The 22,510-nt window shown below is 40.9% G+C and overlaps 1 protein-coding gene across 2 annotated transcripts in view; it reads right to left on the bottom strand.

The window, feature by feature from the left end:
* LOC115799516 (cadherin-12-like) overlaps positions 1-22,510 on the bottom strand; it is a 104,473-nt gene that overhangs the window by 6,468 nt on the left and 75,495 nt on the right. For both annotated transcript variants that reach the window (XM_030756730.1, XM_030756731.1), the window contains 4 exons: positions 21,101-21,354; positions 13,876-14,012; positions 10,396-10,517; positions 1,458-1,575 (listed from right to left, as the gene is read on the bottom strand). In XM_030756730.1, coding sequence (XP_030612590.1) covers positions 1,458-1,575; positions 10,396-10,517; positions 13,876-14,012; positions 21,101-21,354 — 631 coding nt within the window. The remainder of the gene's footprint in view (positions 1-1,457; positions 1,576-10,395; positions 10,518-13,875; positions 14,013-21,100; positions 21,355-22,510) is intronic.

Genomic DNA, 22,510 nt, shown 5'->3' with positions numbered 1-22,510 from the left:
CTAATGATACAATTGTTGCTATTTTTATGAATGAATATACTTTTTATTGGACAAACATCGTGTTGACGTTAGTGGATAGGGAGGAAAAAAATTCTCTTTCAGAAAATGAAGAATTTTTAAAATTGATTAAAATATATAACATCTGACATTCCAGAATAAATATTTATCTATCAGGTGACTTGGTTTTGGAATGATTGATTCAGTTATTTCTGAGAAGATGTGAAAAATAGAAAACTAAGCATTTTTTTTTAAATTGTTAGTGGAGAAAACTAGTGGAGCATAGACTTATAATTAGAGAATAAAATTATGAAAAGTAACCAGTGGAAGCCAGACTGTTTTTGAGATAACTGCAAAAATTGTAAACATCGTGTTGACGGTGCCACCTCTGTGCACAGCACCTGACGATAGTGTGGGGACTGTATCATGAAGTCTCATGTTTTCAGGTCTTTTGGTTCTGACTTAAAAAAAAAAATAGCATGGATAAATAAATAAGAGGATGAAGAAAATAATCTGAATAATTACAGTAGTTAATGTGTCTGCTGCTTTGCTGTTTGCACTCCTAAAGACACACAAAGGGAACAACTTGGGATGACAGCTAAAGGTGTAAGAAATTCGAGTTGAATAGAGGTCGACAACGTATACAAGGGAGAGGGAACATGTCAGGTTAAACCTGCCTGCTTCTGTCTGCTACAGCTAGACTGTCTGACCCTGTCAAGCCAGGTTTGTTCCAGTGACGAAGCCTAGCACTTTTTCTTGACAGCTGGTCAGGCGTTTCAGCACACCTTGCATGTTGTGCACAACCGCGATTTTTGTTTGTGTGCTCTCTCCCTCTCTCTCTGAACCTGTCCGCAGAGCCTGTGGTGTTTGTATTTCCTGTCCCTACCTATCAGATCTCACTTTGTATCTGGAGAGTGTGCTTCTGAGGCTTCTGGCAGTCAGGAAACCGCAAGACACTGTGTCCAAAAGGTAAAAGTGGATCAGAGGTTCGGACCAGGGCTTGTCAGCAATGGTGAATGCATTCGTTTCCCTGGCCTCATCCTGCCATGTCCCACTTTTCACTTTTCATTACCCATCTTTCTGGTTAGACTTCAAAGGCTTTGACCAGTGCACACTGCAGAGCTTCATATGTGGCCTCATCATAATACAACGTCTGACTGTATGTGTTTAGGTTATTTTTAGCACTGAGGCATGTCACTCAAACCTTTCGAATGAAAACGTGATCCGGAGTCTTTTTTCCTGTGCTTTTGGGTTTATTTGCAGGCAGTGGCTGAAGGATAATATGTGAACGTACAACCCAAAATTATTTTTATACACCACTATCCCACTATATTATATTAGTATTATAATCACTTTCACTGTGTCTTTAGAATGCAGAGTTTGGTTTCAGTATTTCATAAGATGAAGCTACATAAACTGTTGTTAAAGCATGCCAGGTATGTCAAACAGAGAACGCATACTTCCAAAGTCCCGGATGGTGAAATTCTTGTTTTTTAGATCTTCCTTTGGCGATCTGAAGGAGAACTGTTGTCCAGCGCTCGGCAGGTCCTGGTCTTTTGCAGTGAAGGATTGTATCACCTGCGGAAAATAAAAAGAATGCCACAGTTTATTTATGAACTTTAAAGTCATTTGGCATTTATGTGTATTAAACTTTGGGTTTTAGTTCGAGGTATTCTTATTGCTTGTCTTGCCTTTTGAATAGTAGAAGACCGGCAAGCCATACATGCAGAAAATTGTCTGAATTTGCACAGTTTGAAGATGAAAATTATTCATCATCGACCAACGTCTAGTTGTTTTAAACTGCCCGTGAGTCAGACCTGTCAGTACTGAAACGAGCCACTGAATTGTTCTCCTGGTCCGTTTTTGAGCACTTGATTGAAAACGTGTTGAAATTGCTAGATCACCTCAACACATAGTGTGATGGATTAACTTCATTCAAAATTGCTGGAGCTTGTTAAGTGGTCATGGAGAGAGGCCAGCTATTTTATTGCATTTCTTTTAGAATAAATCTGCTATGAGCATAGAAAAATGCAGGGACAAGACACAGTTGGAGCAATCAAAACACGAACAGTTATGTGCTACTGTACCTCAGCAAACTGCATCCCTCACCGTACATGTAAAACAGAGGTTCCTAGAAGAACATCACCACAACCACGATCCCCTCTGTACTTCCCTGTTAGACATAGGCTACTGATTCAGCCACCTCTGTGCCAGGCTGCTGCCTGCTTTCTTTTGTTCCCCAAAAATGTCACATTTGTCTCTAACTGGCTATGCTGCCAACTCAGCTGTGCAATCAGGCTGCTCTTCTTCACTCACTTGGTTTAACCTGCAAGAGACCCAATACCTTGGTCGCGGACCCCCCGCCCCCCCCCGCAGGAGCCACAAATTAGCCCTCCTGCCCTGTTATATCACTCTGACTGTGTTGTGTCTCAGTTTTTCCCTTCTCTGTATTTAGATGAAATTCCCTCCAGGGGAGTAAACCTGACACTAGCTGTGATGAGTGCTCTGTTGTGCAGATGCCCAATTTGCACTACTGAACTCCTGCAACCAAGTTAGCTTTGTAAGGACATCAAGCTGCAAACAGACACATCTTGTTTTAATAAATATAAGCAATTTTGTCTAATGTCCATCAAAAGACCACAAAATCGTGTTTATCAGGGTGTCCCACAGGAAGATCACTTAGGTTATATCTTAATACAATTTCACCTACAAATTTGAGAAATGGCCTTTTGTTGAATACTATACTTTGCTCTCCAATGTTTTTTTCCCTCCATAATTCTAATAACTGTCTAAGGTCATATCTCCCCTTAAAATTACAGGACCTGTGGACAATCAATATTTTTAAAACTCTGTTTTTAGGTTGTTAGTAGGCATTTCCCAGTATAAAAGGAACATTGATTGCTGTAGGTGTACTGTGATTAGTGCCTGTAGCTCAGGAGGTAGAGCAGGTCACCTACTGTCAGCGGTTTGATTCCGGTTCGATTCCTGGCTGCATGCCAAAGTATCATTGGGCAAGATACTGAACCCCCAAATTGCTCTCTGATGCAAGCATCGGAGTATGAATGTGTGTGAATGTTAGACAGTAAGCACTTAGCTTAGTTATTCATGGAAGTGCTTGTATGAACGGGTAAATGTAAACGTGAGTAGAAAAGCGTTATATAAGAACTAGTCCATTTACCATTGGTCCAAACATAAGGGCATGTTGTGTCATGAGCTGCAGGATGCGGACGCCAAGACAAATTAAACAGCCAAAGGCAAGCCTTTTATTTTTGCTGATTTAGAGTCCACAGAGAAAATGGACTAGTTCTTATATAGCGCTTTTCTACTCAGTATGAGCACTCAAAGCGCTTATACAACACGTTTTACATTCACCCATGCACTCCCATTCATACAAGCACTTCCATGTTTTACTAAGCTAAGTGCTTTTAATTAGCTAACATTCACACACATTCATACTCCGACGGGACGGTCGGAGAGCAACTTGGGGTTAAGTATCTTGCCCAAGGATACATTGGCATGTAGCCCGGAGTAGCCAGGAATCGAACCACTGACCTTCCGATCAGTAGGTGACCTGCTCTACCTACTGAGCTACAGCCACCCCAATGCAAATGGAATCCAAAGCTGGTAGAGAACAAAGAGATTAAACAGCCACTGCAACAAAGAGGACTATTTATGCACATGGGGTGATCAGGGAAGTGGAATCAGCTGGAGAAATCTAGACACAGGTGTAGACAATCAAGACAATGAGCAGGAGAGGAAGTAAAAGACTTAATATAAAGTTTAACCCTTGTGAAACCAGGAAACGAAGCCAGAAAAATGTTAACTGCCTAAGTTAACAGACTCATTATTATCACAACTCTATAAATGGAGTGCTACTTATATACTGCCTTTCAATTTGAGCAAAACTCTTTCTACTACAAGTCTTATTCACCCAATCACACACACATGCATACACTACTTTTGTCTAACACATGCACACACACACATTCTTGCTGCCCAATGGATGCATCGGGGGCAACTCTGGTTTCAGAATCTCCCTCAAGTATACTTCAACACTTGGACTGGAGGAGTCGGGGATTAATCCACCAAGTACCTGATTGGTAGATGACTCTACCACCTTAGCCACAGCTTTGTGGGGGAATCTGATGGATTATGATAGAATATTTCATTAAATTACTGTTTAAACAGTTTTTGTCTACAGCCCAGGTGTAAAAGCCTAGGTGTAAAACTTTAGACCTTCCTACTCTTTGTTTAGAGGTCTGAGGGATCTTCCAGCAAAGGTACCTTACCTGTTTATCTATAATCTGGAACATAACTTACCCCAGAGCAGGTTAGGTTAAAGAAATATATACATACGTAAAATTAAAACAAAATCTAAATAATAAACAAGACCAAGTAACGCGCTACTTAGTAACGCGTTACTCTAAACTGACTACTTTTTCTTGGTAACGAGTAATCTAACGCGTTACTATTTGCAGTCCAGTAATCAGATTAAAATTACGTATCCAAGTCACTGTGCATTACTTTTTTGCATTTTCCTCAGTACAAAGATATATTTTTGCTTTCTTCTTGCATCTCGGGTAGTGACGTCTGGCAGATGCAACAGTTAAATCCCGTTTTCAGCATGAGGACAATAACAGCACAGCGACACAAACGTAAACAATGGAGGGAGGAGAGAGATGCGCGTTTTCCAGCTGAAATACAGACACTATAGTGAGTCTGTGTCAGCTAAAGATGACAACATCAAGGTTAGCTGTGCACTTTGTGCTGGCGACTAAGTGCTATCTAGCTTCAAAAACACTACGTCAGACATGAAGTAACATCTGGAGTCACGGCGCAGTCAAACTTACAGAGCGAGTCGCAACAGTGGCGAAGCAGAGCTGCGGCTAATGCAGGAGCCCCCCAGCACCCAAGTGGGGGAGAGCTGAAGAAGTTGAAAAGCCCTCTACTATAGTATGTAGTAGAGGCTGGTATTGTGCCAAAAAGTGATCGTCTGCCAAACAGCAATTTTCGGTATTTGCCAAAAAAAATAAATAAAAAAAAATAATTGCCTGTATTTAAACGGCTGTAAATGACTTGTTGACCTATAATCTGTGAAGTATATATCAAACACATCTCTCATGAATGATATCAGGTGATTCATGACCACTCAAACTGAGTGGTAGATGCTCCACTCAGTTTTTGGCAAAGTGATTTCTATATATTCGTTTTTTTTTTTTTCCAAGGTAAAAACTGTCTGACATTAAAAATATCTTTTTAAACAGAAATGTGGCTCAGAGGCTGCAGAAATCACAACAAATATAACATCACAGTTATATAAAGATATTTGAAGTGGCCAAGCCACTCATAAATCATGTTGACTGCACTCAGTTTAGCAATATAAGCAAAGACATTACACATAAAAGCACATAGAAACATCTGAATCACTTTATGACAGACGATCACTTTTGGCACAAGACCGGCAGCTGTTGAAAGTAACTAATAAAGTAACTAGTAATCTAACTTAGTTACTTCTAAAATTAAGTAATCAGTAAAGTAACTAAGTTACTTTTTAAAGGAGTAATCAGTAATCAGTAGTCGGACTACTTTTTCAAGGTAACTATACCATCACTGATCATGACACACTGACTGCAACTGGAAAAAAGAGGGAGGCCTTAATTTTAGCAAAACTTTAGCCATGTAAAGAGAAGCTCATAATGTTACCTTTAAAAAAAATGACCAAAAGATTGAAAAATGAACCAACAATTAAAACTTTTTCTGAGCTTATATCCATCATTATAAGAAAATTAAAAACTCTTCACAAGCAGCTCCACATAACTTGCTGCTGAGCATCCAACACACAGCAAAGCAATGCAAAAGACATGGAGAGAAAATAAAGAAGTTGAAACAGGATTGCAAGGAAATGTAAAATGTAAAAAGGTGACACTGCATTACCAGCCATTGGCCAGGCATTACATCATTTCAGATTTCACTATTAGAGGTGCAAATGCAAATAGGAGGGAAATAAAAAGGCTTCTAAGGCATGTCGTTCCCAGGAGACTTCTCTAGTGGGTACTTATCCCCAATGACGCCATATCCTTCCTCCTCCACAAGACCCTTTCACACATAGACACTGGTAAGGGGAACTATGTGAGAGTGCTGTTTGTAGATTACAGCTCAGCATTCAACACCATAGTTCCCTCCAGGCTGGTCTCTAAGCTGCTGGACCTGGGCCTGGGCCCATCCCTGTGCAGGTGGGTTCACAGCTTCCTGACCAGCAGACCACAGGTGGTACGAGTGGGTCACCTCACCTCATCCTCCCTCACCCTCAACACTGGATCCCCCCAAGGCTGTGTGCTCAGCCCTCTGCTGTACTCACTGTACACCCATGACTGCGAGGCCACGTCAGAGTCCAACGTCATCATCAAGTTTGCTGACGACACTGCTGTTGTGGGACTAATCTCTCACAATGAGGAGACAGCCTACAGGAGAGAGGTCTCCCGCCTGGAGAACTGGTGCCAGGAGAACCACCTCCTGCTCAACGTCAGCAAAACAAAGGAACTGATCGTGGACTTCAGCAGGAAGCAGCAGAGGGACTACCATCCACTTGTCATCAGTGGTGCTGAGGTGGAAAGAGTGGACACTTTCAAATACCTGGGAGTGACCATCTCACAGGACCTGTCCTGGACTCATCACATAAACATCACTGTGAAGAAGGCCAGACAGCGTCTCTACCTCCTCAGGCGGCTGAGAGACTTCAAGCTCCCACTCAAGGTGCTCAGGAACTTTTACACCTGCACCATCGAGAGCATCATGCGTGGGAGCATCACCACCTGGATGGGAAACTGCACCAAGCAGGACTTCATGGCCCTAAAAAGGGTGGTTCGTTCAGCTGAACGGACCATCAGAACCACCCTCCCCAACCTGCAGGACATTTACACCAAGCAGTGCAGGCTGAGGGCCATGAAGATCCTAAAACAGCCCAGCCACCCTGGACACTCTCTCTTCTCCCTGCTCCCATCAGGCCGGCGTTACCGCTGCCTGAGGATTAAGACTGAAAGGTTGAGGAAGAGTTTTTACCCACAAGCCATTTGTCTGCTCAACTCTGAGCCCTAACTGGACCATTATTGCACAATGTAAATATTATAATTTATATTGTATATAGAGTATAGTGTATAGTGTGAATTACTTTTTTTTATTTTTATTCTTCTTATTTATATGTGTGTGTATATATGGTTGCAGGTACACAATACATTTCACTGTGCATTGTACTGTGTATAACTGTGCATGTGACAAATAAACACTATCTTAAATCTTAAATCTTAAATCTTAAAGTAAATGATAAAAGAGGTTACAGACTTTTAGCAACAATTGAATTTTATAATGAATACAACCCCAGTATGAAATATTGCAAGTATACCTCCACCAGCTTCAGCTACATGGAATCTCACTCAAAATGTGTACTGTGTACTACAGTAAATCCGGGGACATGTCATACAATGGTAATTGACAGTTAGCTTCAGTGCTAAAACCTCGGTACCTGTTATCACAAATTCAAAAATATTTATTATATTTTCCATAACCAGAAAATTAATTAGAATCTGTAATGTGCAAATCCTCCTTATCTTGCACTCAAAAAATGCTTCCTACATCCTCTCGATCACAAGTGGAGCTGTTGCTGCAGTAACTGCTTATTACTGGGCACTATTATGGCTTCGAGTGCATTCTGCTTTTGCATTGAGCCACACTGCGACTTGAGCCAGATAAGAGTGCCAGCTAAATGCTGTAAATGTAAATGTAATTGTTCCAGCGAATCAATGTGATTCATTAGGCCCCTATTTTAATATAGCATTATAAAGAACAAAGCAAATATAACAGAAGGAACACACTGTAGCATCAGCTGCCCTAATATGTAACTCCACAGCAGGAAGTCATTTGTTTTATGTTCTCTTTATGGTTGCTTTTCTCATTTCACACTTGACCAGTTGACTCTGAGTACAGTAAATTATGGAATATGGAAACGACCTACTGTCTAACTTTGCCACAACACTGATCTTTTTTATGTGCTGAAGGTTTTAGGCCACTCTCCTCCTGCTCTTCCCACACACTGACAATGAAAACAATCAGCTGCTTTTCCTGCTTGGTTTCATCCTAGTTACCAATCATTCTGAATCAGAGGTTATGTGGCAGCACGAGACACTCTGAAACAAGCTGTTTTTGCATGTTTTTAGTAGTGTGTGTCGATAATCATAAAGGAGAACATATGACAGATTTTACAAGAGCAGCTCTGCAGTTCTTTTTTTTTTTTTTTTTTTTTTTTAAATCATCCAGCTGTGCAAAACACCTGGAGGGAACATGCTGAGGAAGAAAGTGCATGTTCCAGACTTGAGGAAAAAGACGCTTGAGAGGAAAAGAAGTGTCCAATTCACGGTTGCTGGAGCATTTCCAAGCTGTCATAGGGCAGGAGGCAGGGTATGCCCTGGGCAGGTCATCAGTTTATCACAGGGCTAAGACAGAGAGACAGACAACCTTTTACACCTACAGTTAATTTAGAGTCACCAACTAACCTAAAATGTGAATCTTTGGATCGTGAGAGGAAGCAACTTATGCAAACTGCACTGAAAGACTGGATTCTAACCCAGTGAGACAACAGTGCTAATCACAACATCACAATACCACCCATGGAGATATAATGTTGTGTTTCCAATAGGACACTCATTGCATGACCATGGTCTTGATTTTCCTTTAATTTGTTTACCTTCTGACATGTATAACGGGGTCTTAAAAAAATACCCCCAGCAAAAATAAAGAGCTGATTGTCTTGGTTAATGTGAGGCAGAATGAAACCGTTCAGAGCAGCCATGTAAGTGAATATACTGATCTGCTGATCCTTAAAGCTACGGGTGCAACCTGGGGAAAGGGAAACCAGGCAAATGCTTGAGGCGCCAGATAGCCACTCATATTTTTATAAACTCCCCATAAAAGGTCTATAAAATCCAGTGCTGCTGGCATCAAACCCACACACCTCAATATTCAGAATGTGAATGAAAATACTCAGATGTGTGTCTTTGATCATGTTTGATCACTCAGAATTGACCCAATATATTATTAGTCTGAATTCACTGCATTTTTATGGTGGGGCTGCCTTGTTACTCAGTGGGTTTCTTTGCTTAGGATTGGTTTAGAATCCCAAGTGTTTCTGCAAAAACTTAAAGAAATGTCTGATATCATATGCTCTTTATATATAAGAAGTTAAATTATCCACTTCATGTTCATTTTAAAAATGTACTTTATCTAAAACACACATAAACACGCACTGTGTATCTGCACCACTGTGCTCACATTATGCAGTGAAGTGTAATTAGCACACACGTCCACAACTGCCGTCCACTTAAATGTGATGTGACACAAACATGCTCACAGGTACACGTCTTTAACTCAGATTTAAGGTGAACAGTGAGAAGCTTTTTCCACGAGCAGATAAATGACAAAGCACCCTCCCAGTATCAAACACTGTGCATCATTCTGCACAGTGAAGCCATGAGCAAAACACACTTTTGAGTAGAGGTTAACTCCAAATAGGAAACCATTAAGGTTCAGTTTTGGAGAAAAAAGTCTTTTGTGTCTTGCAAGCAGGAAACATGACAAATTCACATGCCGAGGAAGATAGTGATGTCGTCAAATGAAGGGCACGGGCGTTTTGATTGCAACAGACCTGACGACCGGCAAAACATCGTTAATGTGATGAGGCGTCTACAGTGATTTGATAGACTGCCAAAGAAGCTGTTCGCTCACAACGCTAACTGCATATAGATGCTAGTTAATGGGCTAATTTACAGGCACAGGTGGTTTACAATGCACGCAGGCAAATTTTCCACAGCATCTCAAATATGTTATCGGAAATGTGCTCTAGGTTGCTGAAATACAAAGCACTGCTTTGCTTTATGAATGCTTCTCCTGCTGAATCCAACTCTGTGATTCAGTCAGTTCAAGATTTTGATTCATCCTCTGTGCAGAATTGTTCTCTTCAAAATCCCTTGAAATAAAAAAAAAAAAAAGATTTTATTTGAGTGACCTTGAGTAAGATGCAATAGCTGGTTAGGTATCAGTGTGAGAGCTAAATGTGTAGCATTCCCAAAAAGCAGAAACTTACCCTAAAAATTCAGCAATTGTTTCTGCCAGAGTGGAAACAGTGACACTTTGTCAGCATGAATATACACAAAAACATCCTTCATATTCAATTTGACACCTTCAGATAATTTTCAGTAAATGCAGTGAAGTGATACTCCCTCTGTGGGAGAACACATATTCTAATCAGCAGCTGCTGTCTCACTAAAAACTAACCAAGTTAACGAGCTCTGCTTAATTCCTCGAGCACCCGACAGACAAAGGCAGGGATGTGACCAGCTGTGAACATACCTGTCCCACTTTAGCATTTTCACACACAAAGGTCTCATAAGGACTGGCGAGCTCAGGGGGGAACTCGTTTATATCCAGCACTTGGACAGTGACGGCCACCCGACTGGTCAGAACTGGACTATCTGCAGAGAAAAGCAAAAATGGATTAGATGAGTACAGAAACAGAGATATTTGGGGAGTTTTGTTCACAGCACTGACATCATGTGGATACATTTAGTACTACCATCTTATGACAAGCCAAAGCTTGAAGGTTTACCACTGTTGAAGTAGGATGGTCAAGTGGTTAAAGAGGCTGAGTCTCCGTGCTTAGCCACAGTAAGTGGTCAAATTCTGGGAAGCCTCTTATGTGTGTGGAACATGGTGATGCATAAATGATGCTGTTTTACGATGCTTTTGACTGATGATGAGAAGGCAAATTAAATAAATGCAATGAGCTAAATTAATCCCATGTGCTGCTCTAAATAAAACACACCTCACATTATGGTATGCAGCTCTTTTGAGGGGGATATTTTTTTTTTTACAAGCATTTTTTTAAAGGTTCTGTTACAGGATTGAGCCATATGATGTGCATCCCATTTTAGTTATAGTGTGAAAGCCCCCTTGAGTGGGAACAGCTTGAATCCAGGGTTGTTTGTTACAATGTTTCCTCACAGAAGGGATACAACGGGGAAATGTTCTCTTTGTGTGGAAGCCCAGGTAAGGTAAACTTTATGGATTTGATGTGGGAATAGGCTTTGGTGCACACTGGGAGGCTTAGCGTGTGCTCGTTTGTGTGAGTGCCAGTCCATAGGTTGGTAGGTTTGTGTGTCGGTGGGTGGTTGAGAAAAATGCAAGGGCGGGGGGGGAGATCTGTACAGTCATCTCAAGGGGATTGGAGAAGCAGCCACGGCTCAGTTAGCAACCTGTCTCTGACCTTGATCAAAAAAGCAATCTTCCCAACAAGGTAAAAATGACACTGATCTTGGGATTTGCTGCTTTGCACTGACAACTACTAACACTGACACTCAGTTCGCAAGAAAAACCACTAAGCTTGTCTATCATCGAGGTCTGTCATAAAAAAAATTGGGACAACTTCAGATACTTCCAGATCAGCAAATTCTATATTTCCCTCTAAAGTTCAAGTGGTTTTGGATAGTTAAGTTTACACATTTCCTCTCATCTCATCTCAAAAACTAATTTCCATAACTGTTGTTATTATTATGAGTGATATCTCATTGAGCCCACTAGATGGAGCAATGGTACAGTGGTTTAAATCTGACTTCCATCAGCATTTTAGCCCAAACACATGCTCTATTTATTGACTGACTCCTGCATAACTGTAGAATGCTTGAGTGATTTGCCCCAAAGTTGCCCACCTTATACGGCTTTTCAAATGCACATTCCTTTTTTTATTTCTCATTTTAATTAAAAAACAACTTAATCTTTGCAAGCAATCAACCACAGATCTATAACATGCATGGCAGAACACTAATAAAAAAAATCCTTGTGGATATCAATCTCTTAAAAGTGCAACTGTAGCTAACATAAGTAAGCAAACTTCCAAGAAAAAAACTCTAACTGGGAGGCTAAATTCATTTGCCGTAATAAAAAAAAAGATAGTGAGTGTGCTTCCTAATTGCCCCGTGCCATGGTTATTATAGCATTTAATAGATCTTCTCCTTGCCTTAAAATTACTAATAAGTTTAAATGCCAAAACACAACCAGTTAATCTAGCCCTGGCTCTTATTTAGCATGCCTTCTGCTCAGCTCAGCGTCTCAGGAGAGCAGCACACGCTGCTCTCATTTTGCTGCATGGCTGCAGCGTCTGAAGATGACCAGACTGATCGGCAAGGTCTGCGAACTGAAGGCTCTCCAGCTCAGGTGTTGTGACCAGGTGTTTATCACCAGCGAAAGAAGGTATAAATGCCATCCAAGCAACTCTGTCGATACTGTTGGATGTTTACCACCAAGTAATTGTAACGGGAATAAAAGGTGTGGGTGGCTAAATGTTAAAAAGCATTAGCAGCAAGGACAAGCATTAGATACCGAGGCAGGTCGAATGCAGAGTTCTACAGTCATTTACTGTTTATTGAAAACTACTGCGCGATGTTAAATGGGGCTTAATCGAGACTGTAGGTACATCAGAACATGTGCATGACTTCTCTTCAACAACCGTATTATTTCTATGAGCATTTTTTTTTAGTATTTATTGTTGTTATTCATGGTTTAAGACCTGAATCACAGACAGCCGACATCCCAGTGGTGACAATAGAATCCAACACAGTGGAGTCATAACAGCCATCCAATACCCAGAACACAAAGTGCTGCCAAATCTAACTCAAGGTCAAATACAGATTTGAACTCAAGCTGGGACACAAACTCTGGGGTGCTGGTTTTATCTCTGTTCTTGCTGCACCAGTCCAACTATTATTTTTAAACACTGGCTCTGGAAGTTTTTTCTTTTTTTTTTTTTGTTTTGTTATTGTCAGTGAGTAACATTGACTGTAGATGAACACTGGTCCTATGAGAGGGGAGGGCAGAGGTCTGGATCAGAGCCTGACTTGTAGAGAGGTGATAAGAAAGGAGTGAAGCACAGGTGGGTACGGATAAAATGAGCACAGCAACTCCCGGATTCCTGCATCTAGCATTACACATGGAACATGCAACTGCCTCGCAAAACTTCCATCTCCCTCCTCCTCCTCCTCCTCCTCCTCATCTATGCTGTTTCCTCTCCGTCTACCTCATCCTGCAATTTCTTGGCACTTATGCACAAAAGCCACACAAAGAAAGGCGCACACACATTGAAAACAAAATTAGCATGTCACTTCCATGACCTTGAGGGGAAGTGACTAATATCAGTTTCCAAGGCGACAATGACTCAAGTTTTAACAGCCCATATTTCACAGTCTGTCCTAATGAATATACAGCATGTGTAATTTTGATTGAGCACCAGCCTGCCTCTGGGATAATGACTTTGACGGTTCTTAGCAGATTTGATGACTTGATGACGATGGATTTGCTTATTTATCCGGAAATTTGCTCCACTTCCTTCATAAAAACATAATTAGCTTGATGACATGTCTTAAAGCCACAGCTCCACATTAGCTCCATCTTTTTCTGAGCCTGGCTCACAACATGCTGCGATGCCACTGCGTCGGCAGGCTGTAAAACTGTGGAAGGTTCACACTTTATTGCGGTGTAAGTAAAAGTTGACTCTGGCAAGAAAAGCTTTCTTCCGATTGCCAGTGTCATCAAACGTGCTAAAAAAGGCAGTTAAAAATGAAAACGGAGTTAAGGCAAGTATGCTAGAGGAGACAATGTCCTGAAGACACATCCCTCCGGGAGAGCTTTCATAGTTTATAGATACCTATAAACCTTTCCAGCAATATGGGATTGAGTATTGACTTGAGTCAAAGTGCATTAAATCCTTCACACAGATTAAGGTGGGGGGCGGACAATGACACCTGCATGTATCATACCTGATCTCATTGGCATACTTACTGAGTTTGGTTGCTACGATTGAGATATTGTGTTGGGCGATGCTTTCTCTGTCAAGAAGTTCGTTTGTGGAAATCGTTCCCTCCACTGGATCGATGTCAAAGTAGCTGTCCAAGTCCGTCTTCCAGTCAATGGAATACCTGAAAGAAAATGTTAGTTTAAAGCTGTCCATTTTCAGCATAAACCAGAGAATTAAACCACAGTGATTTTCCTTCTGGCCTCATGTATATGAGTTAGGTGTAATGTAATGTTGGCATAGCCTTCATTACTCATTTTGAATGGTCATTTCCAGGAAATGTGCTGAGGATTGCATATACATTCCAATCTAGTAATGGGGCACACGTTCTGTGGCCATGCTGAGCTAACGGTTTTCTTGGGAACATAAATGAATTTTCAGCACAGTTGAAATCTCTCACGCCCAATGAGCAACAAAGGTCTAAAGTGTTGGTTCGGTGTCTGAGAACAGAAGGAGTGATGTCCTCTCTGAGAAATGTATCTTTGGTGTTACTGTGTTGCTCTGAATGTAAACTATGAAACCCAAAAGAGATCTGAGAGCAGACCGCATGCCAGTGACAGCGCCATTCATCACTCCATGCTATTTGATCTTAAAAGGCTATTTTTCATTAATAATTTTGTGATCGTTAGTGGCGTTCCAGCAGGAGTAAATTGGTTGTCTTTTTTCATTCTCAGTCACAATTAGGTCAGTTGAGGAATTGGGAATCCGGTGCCTTGCGCATAGGCACTTCCACAGGGCTGATGCTTAATTTTTCATGGGACTGAGTCCAGATTCACCACATAAAGAAAAGCCTCCCTTTGCCACCATTCTGTTATTATTATTATTTTTTCCTTCCCATGACAAACTATTTGATCTTAAAAGGCTATTTCTCATGAATATTTATTATGCTTGTTTTCTGCACTCCAGAGCCTCAAACTGGACTTGACTCAGTCATCAAGAGAAACAGGCCCGGCTTACATTAACACCCTCAAGTCTTTTACTGTAATCAGGAGGATAACAAAACCACTTGAGTAATATTTTTTATGAGCTCAGGTTCCATTAAATTTTCAGCTTAGCTTTGGGTCAGTCCACATCTTCTCTTTAACTCTGTGTTGCGTGCAGCCTTGAAGTGAACATGACTGTGTCAAAATAGTTTAGTGTGAGTTCCTTTGATAAATATTACAGCCAAACTCCTGTCAAAAGTTCAAAAGATCAATAGATGCAATTTTACCTCAGGGCAAAACATTTTTTTTTTTTTTTTTGGGGGGGGGGGGGGGGGGGTATTATTGTAGCCAACCTGTTGGTGAAGCATATGTTTTGCTTTCACTGTGGCCCGTGTGGTTGCCATTAGAAGATATCACAGGTTCAATGAGAACCAGCATCAGAATTCGATTCAACATCACAACAAACTTATCAGCTCACTCAGTCTCTCAAAGTGCATTACAAAGATGAAAAAGCATACATTTTGTATTCATGTGAGACCGAGAGATTAGGGCAATTACAACTAAAGCTATTTTTTTCAGGCTTTGTGTTATCTTTATAGAATAGTGCTCATCAACAGGAATAAGAAATCACAGATGTAAAGACTCTATTTAAGATCAACTGACAGCGCTGACAGCTGTAGATATGAAAATTAATTACGGTGTTATCGCCTGCTTTGAATCGTGATGATGTTAATTCCCTTCAGTTCACATTGCCCACAATGCACAAGGTGATTTTAAGAGAAAAAAGAAGGCATGTGTCAGTTTATTTTCTACAGTCATTGGTTTTTAGAGTTTATGGTTTTGCTGCAGTAGCATTTTAAAGTCCATGACCAATGTGGCTCTTCAAAGTCTTGTGATCTGTGTTATTGCCATTTTTAGGCCTTTCCATCTTTAAGTTTTGAAAACTAACTCGAGCTGCATAGAATCAGCCAACAATGCAGTATTCATGATGTCCTTTTGTTTCTGCGGCTAGATGGCTCTACACTATACTGATAAATACCAGAATTGGTTGAGTCTAAAGTCTAAAAGCATAATTCCCTATGCATGATGGGTCACTGGGTCCATTGTTTTGAAGTGAAGAAAGCACAGCTCTCTAAAGACACACAAATGAACAATGTCAGCTGTGGTACTGATGCATATTTAAAGTGCTGGAGACAAAGTGGAGATCCACAGAATAGAGGGTATTAGTTTTTTTTTTTTTTTTTGTACAAATCTTTGCTTCTTCTCTTCTTTTGTTTTCTCTAGAATAAAATATTCATAATATATATATATATATATATATATATATATATATATATATATATATATATATAAAAACTGTCTATGCAACATGTATTTTTTTTTTTTTTGGCCATTTTTGCGTAACACTGGTAATTCATCTTTGAAATCCATTACTATAAAGCAATCCACCTGAATAAAAGTAGCTAATATGTTTTAAAAAGTGAAAAAGGTCCTCATACATTTTTTAAGAATGCACTCTTTTGTCTTTGCAAAGGACAGTCTATTGTTATCCACCACTGAGGTTTTATGGTAGAAAATGGGGCAGCATGTGTGAGTGTGCATTCTGTGTGTGGGTGTTGGTGTGTGCGGGCGTGTGTACGTCCGTGTCTGTGCAGTAGCAGGCGCATATCAAGCAGAGAGTTTGAGAAAGAAAAGGAATGTCTTGCCTTGATTGTAAATCAGAAGTTGAGTGAGGCATGTCAGATCTATAAAAGTGAGCAGTGATATTATAATGTCTCACCTGATAATTACCAAGGAGAGAGCAGCAGTGTCTTATAAAGGACCCTTCAGGTTTCATAAACTAGGTGGTTGATTTCAGAGTTCAACGAAAAACTATTAAAGAGGAAATTAAAACCTGCATAATTAATTTTGATAATATAAATTATAACAGCAAAGGGAAAAGGATTTCCATGAATTTTCAGTCCCCTTGGAACACTTTCTTGGATCTATTTCTACTGAACGATATTTCATAAAAAAAAATACTTTATGGGCCAAACAGAAGCTCTTTTTTTTCTTATCTAAGCCAATTCAAACCACTTACAGTTACTGTGTGACAGATAAAGATTGCGGGACAAAATAAAAGTTGGAGCAGTTTCTTTTGTGCAGGTTGATCCATCTAATAATTGCTATGACAGCTGGACAATGGACCTCTTCCAATCCGCAATCACTGTTCTGACAGTTCCAGCCTATCACTGTACAAAACCAAATAATTAACATTACACAGAAAAGTGAAAGTTACTGTGGATAAGTAAATGGTAAATGGACTAGTTCTTATATAGTGCTTTTCTACTTGAACTGAGCACTCAAAGTAGAAAGCCAACATCCACACCAGGAAGCACCTGGTAGCTCAGTGCAATAACATCAATAGAAGACAACTATTATTGAAGCTGGAGATTCAGAGGCTACACCACAGTGGGAACAATAGTAAGCAGTGTGGATATAATGAGCTAACCTTGGTAGAAGAGGGGAGTTTAACTGAACTAGATGATGCCCAACCACCTGCATCTACTGAACTGAGGATGAAGATTGTGGCCAAACTCAAGGCAGCCACCTGACTGAGAGCACAGCTCCCCTTGGCTCACTGAGTTGCTCGCAGATGTGAGCACTGCTCTACACACCATCCCCACAACTATTATCAATGAAACCAGTGAGCTCATGTATGCCATTGCCACAGTCATCCTAGAAGCACTTGGATATACGATCAAGGATGCAAGTAGAGGAACATCACACAGGCAGACATGTCAGATGCTGGTGCATCTGACATGAACCCTGCCTACAGGCTGAAGAAGCTAACAGTACTCCATGATCACCCAGCAGCACAAATAAGGGGGCTACTAACAGCAGGTACTCATCCAGACTGGCTAACATAGGGCAGAACAATCCTGATCATGAAGGATTCCGACAGGGGTACGACATCATCAAACTACCGGTCGATTACCTGCCACACCACAACATGGAAGCTCCTCTCAGTCATTGTAGCAACCAAGCTGAGTATGCACATGAGTTAATATATGAGCACACTTCAGAAAGGCATTGGAAATAACTCCAGAGGACCAAAGCAATACCTCCTGGTTGATGGAGCTTTACACTAGGACTCTGAGACTAGGCAGACTAGAGCACTGCCTGACTACAAAGAAGCCTACAACTCAGTGCCTCATATATGGATACTGGAGTGCTTGGCACTGTACAAGGCTAATAGCCCATTAATAACATTAATCAGGAACTCATCGGGACTGTGAAAGACAACACTAGAGGCCAACTCCAAGGCCATCACACAAGTTACCATCAAGTGGAGAATATCCCAAGGTGATGCACTGTCTCCATTGCTGTGCTGTATAGGCCTAACCCCCCTAAGCCAGCTCATCACTAAGAGTGGATGTGGATATAAATTCAGGAGTGGAGTGACCTTCAGCCACCTCCTGCACATGGATGATATCAAGCCGCATGCCAGGAGTGAGGCATCAACTCACTGATCCACCTCATAGTAAGTGTCAGAGCCACAATCCAGGATGAAACACAGAGCATCTGCATCCCACAGGCAGCTGAAGACAGGTGCTGATGAAAAACTATCATGGATGACCAAGGCCCTGTTTGTGATGTACCATCAACAGACAGAGAAAGAGGCTGACATCAGGAAATCCTACCAGTGGCTAGAAAAGGCTAGCTTAAAGGACAGCACAAAGCCACTGATAATGGCAGCAAAAGAGCAGGCCCTAAGCACCAGATCCATAGAGCTCAGAGTCTACCACAGCCAAGAGGACCCAAGTTGCAGACTGTGCAAAGGTACCCCAGAGACTATCGAGCACATAGAAGCAAGATGTGCGATGCAAGCTGGGACCATGTACACTAAGAGGCACAGACAAGTGGCTGGGATAGTGTACAGGAACATCTGTGCTGCATATAGACTACAAGTCACAAAGTGCCAATGGGAGACACCACCAATTATGGTTGAGAACAACATGGCTAAGGTCCTGTGGGACTTCAAGATCCAGGTGTGAAAGGTAAAGTTCAAAGTGGTCCCACTAGAAATGGGAGCGTTAGGAGCTGTAACCCTGACACAGCAGATTCCAGGCACAACATCAGAGGTCTCTGTCCAGACGAGCGCAGTCATAGGAACAGCTAAGATACTGTGCAGAAACCTCAAACTCTCAGGCCTCTGGTAGAGGGTCCAAACATGAAGAACACATCCATACCAACCCCCAGGGGGTCAGAAGGAGATCTGTTTTAAATATTATTTATTTATTTATTTATTAATTCTCAAATTGTCTGCCTTTACTATCATGGTTAAATATATTCCTGCTGCTTTATTCCTATAGAATATCTGTAAACTAAACCAAACATAAGTATTAATAAACTTCAGATATCTCTAATGTCTATGAATTTGAAAGTTAGTAATTTCAGTTTAATTTGATAAGTCATTCCAAACTTATTCTTATTTTGAAAGTACATGTCATGTTTCAGTATGCACAGTGAGAACACTAGCAAAGTTTGAATATTGTTTTTATATTGTATAATGTCACCAGCAAATGCTGACCAGCTAACAGATGATGCTAGCAGGATTTTACATGACAGTGTCAAATGTTCTACATAGATTGATTAGGCTTCAGACTGATGAGTAAACCTGGCAAAACTCCCAAGATTACAGCTATGATGACACTGATGAATGGAGACTGGAGACACTGATGAATGGAGATCTAAAACCTTCAATCACCAGCTGCAGAATCACAGTACTTACTTACCCTCCTTAACACTCTTATTCTCAAGAGAATAGCAAGAGCAATTTGGCTCAATAGCTTGAGCTCTTGAAGATGGATGGGCATTCATATCCTGCCATACTTTACTCAAGTATTTAGTCCAAATTACAGTCTGAATAATGTAAACCAATGTGTTTCTTTTAATGGCAAGAATTTCTGGATTTTGGGAAACACTGTAATGTAGCTGTTGTGTTAAGCTTCTACAAAACAGCATAAGAATGACACTATTAAACAACCAAATTTAGTATAAAATTAGTTAATTTTAAACTTTGTTATTAATAAAATTGATTAATGGATCATAACCAGTCCAACTTGTAACCTATTTGGGGAATAAATGATTAGACTGATTAATTATTATGAGGGGGAAAAAATAGGTGTAGTTTGACTCTGGACATCCCTGAAGAAAAAAAAAAAAGGCTCTCACCCTATGGCATCAGGGATAGGCTCCAGCCCCCCTGTGACCTTCAACTGGATAAACAGAAAAAAAAAAAAGATGGATGGATGAATCTTTAGGCACTTTGATACTAGCCTGTCACAAAAACACTTCTACTTCTACAGAAAATTCCAAAATTAAAAAAAGTGTGACCAGACTGGTGTGTGAGGAAACTGGAGAAGTGGTAGGGTGGCTGTCAAGACTCCATTATTAAAGAAGGGAAACAGGGAGAGGAGGCTGAGGTATGACAAATTACACAAGAACTTGACAATCAGTGGTAACAGGTCTTACGGAGTCATGAAAATCCAAATTTCGTTCAAACTGCCATTAGAATATGCCTGTTGGAGTCAGGAGAGAGGTACAACAGCCATCTGTAAAGCACAGTGGAGGCTCTGTTATGGTTTGAGGCTGCATTTCAGCCGGTGATGTTGGAGATCTTGTCCAAATTGATGGAATTATGAATACAGAAAAGTACTGTCAGGTTTTCATCCACCATCTGGAAAGCATCTGACTGGCAATGGCTTCGTTTATTTTAGGAAGATATATGTAATAATCCAAACATGTTGCCAATGCAGTAAAAGCATACCTGAGTAGAAAAACATGGCTGCCATAGGGCAAGAGGTGGGGTACACCCTGGACAGGTCATCAACCTGTTCCAGGGCCAATACATAGAGATACCGCCATTCATACTCACATTTATAGCCAATTTATTGGCTGACTGTGGGAGGAAACCTTAGTAACCAGAATGAGAACACACACACACACACACACACACACACACACACACACACACACACACAAAGGTCCTAGCCAGATTCAAACCCAGGACCTTCTTGCTCTAAGGCACCAGCACTAACCACCATGTCACTGTGCTGCCCATTTCCACTGTGTATGAAATATCTGTGACAGTTTAACTTGAGAGAAAACTGAGACTGGATTTCCCTTTGATAAATCAGATCACTTTCCCCACCACTGAGATATAATTGATATAACTGAATTGTGATTAAACACCATGTGCTGAACTGTATGTTTAAAAAAAATCTACTGAAGAGATTAACTTTACCTGACTGGACTGCTGCTGGCATCCAAATCCTGTGCAGTCACTGCTCCGATGATGGTCCCCACAGGTGTGTCCTCATACACATCCATCACATAGGAGGGCTTATTGAAGACCGGAGGCTCATCCACATCCAAAACGTTAATCTTCACTGTTGCTGTGTCTTTGAAGGCCCCAGAGCTCTGAAATCTAGGATCCATGTGCGCGTTGGAAGCATCTACCTTAAAGGTATATGCCTTCTTGGTTTCATAGTCCAGAGGCTGGAAAAAAGGAAGAAAAAAAAGTTATTTTTACCTCCAGCTTGTTTACAAATCATAATTGTGTCATGTGTTAGCACTTCTGTTCTAATGCACTTTTGGAGTTGTATTCATCGTGTATGTGCTAAGAGCTCTTGAGGAAAATGCTGCAACTCAATATAAGCATTGGTGTTGACAGCAGTTTCCTCTCAGTTCATTTTTGTTATATTATCATTTTCAAGCATGAGTAACTGCTATCAAATGTCAACATCAGCCTTCACATATTCAATAAAAATCAGCACTGGTGTGATTTCCTGTGTTTATGCAGTCGGGCAAAACACATTCAAATAGTTTTGTTCACACCTGCCTGCAAAGGAAAGCTGAAAAAAGTAAACGGGTGTGAAAGAAGCAACAGTGACATGACGTGAACGATAATAATTGTGTGTGTGCTTGTTGTTTACATGACAGGTCAATTGGCAGTTAATAGAGTGGCACCAGTTTCATGAGAAACATATTGCAGGTCCTGCCCAGGTCAATGCCCCCCCCCCCCTCAGTGTGAGAAAGTCAAGCTGCACTTATTTAGTTCAGCAGGACTTCACCCCACATACAAGAGTTCTCAAACAACAGCTTTAGAGTTCATATGTTCTTCCTCCTTGAGCTCCTGACATATCAGCTCAGGGTCAATTAGTCAAAAGCGAGGGGTGGAATCAGCATCCTCGGCATGTCTGCGAATGAGGTGTACACATCCGACAGCAATGACACCCGTGTTCGTGCTTCTGCCTGTCTCCTGCCCTCTCATGTGTGACCAACCCTACTTGGCAAGCTTGCAGTCGGTCACGCTCTACTGGCCGGGAGTCACATGAGAGACATTCCTTTCTGTGTATTTCAAATTGACTAACATGTAACCACTATGCTATGCTATCTCCCTGCCTCAGGACTTTGGCTCCTCTGGCCTGCTGTTTCAGAAGACACCAAGTGAAAACAGCTGGTAATAGCGCTACAAAATGTGCTTATGTGAAGAGACAGAGGCTGTGAAAGAGTAGGTACACTGGAGGATGCCTAAAATGAAGGATTTTTTTTTTTTTTTTTGCCATGCAGAATAAATATGACTAAATCATCTGTCCAAATTAAATGCACATGAATTAGCGATGTAATTAGAGTCCAACCACTAGAAATAATC

Source organism: Archocentrus centrarchus, chromosome 20 (assembly GCF_007364275.1).
Source record: "Archocentrus centrarchus isolate MPI-CPG fArcCen1 chromosome 20, fArcCen1, whole genome shotgun sequence".
NCBI lineage: Eukaryota > Metazoa > Chordata > Actinopteri > Cichliformes > Cichlidae > Archocentrus > Archocentrus centrarchus.
Note: the sequence above shows the minus strand (reverse complement) of the source record. Positions and strands in the feature narration are given on the sequence as shown.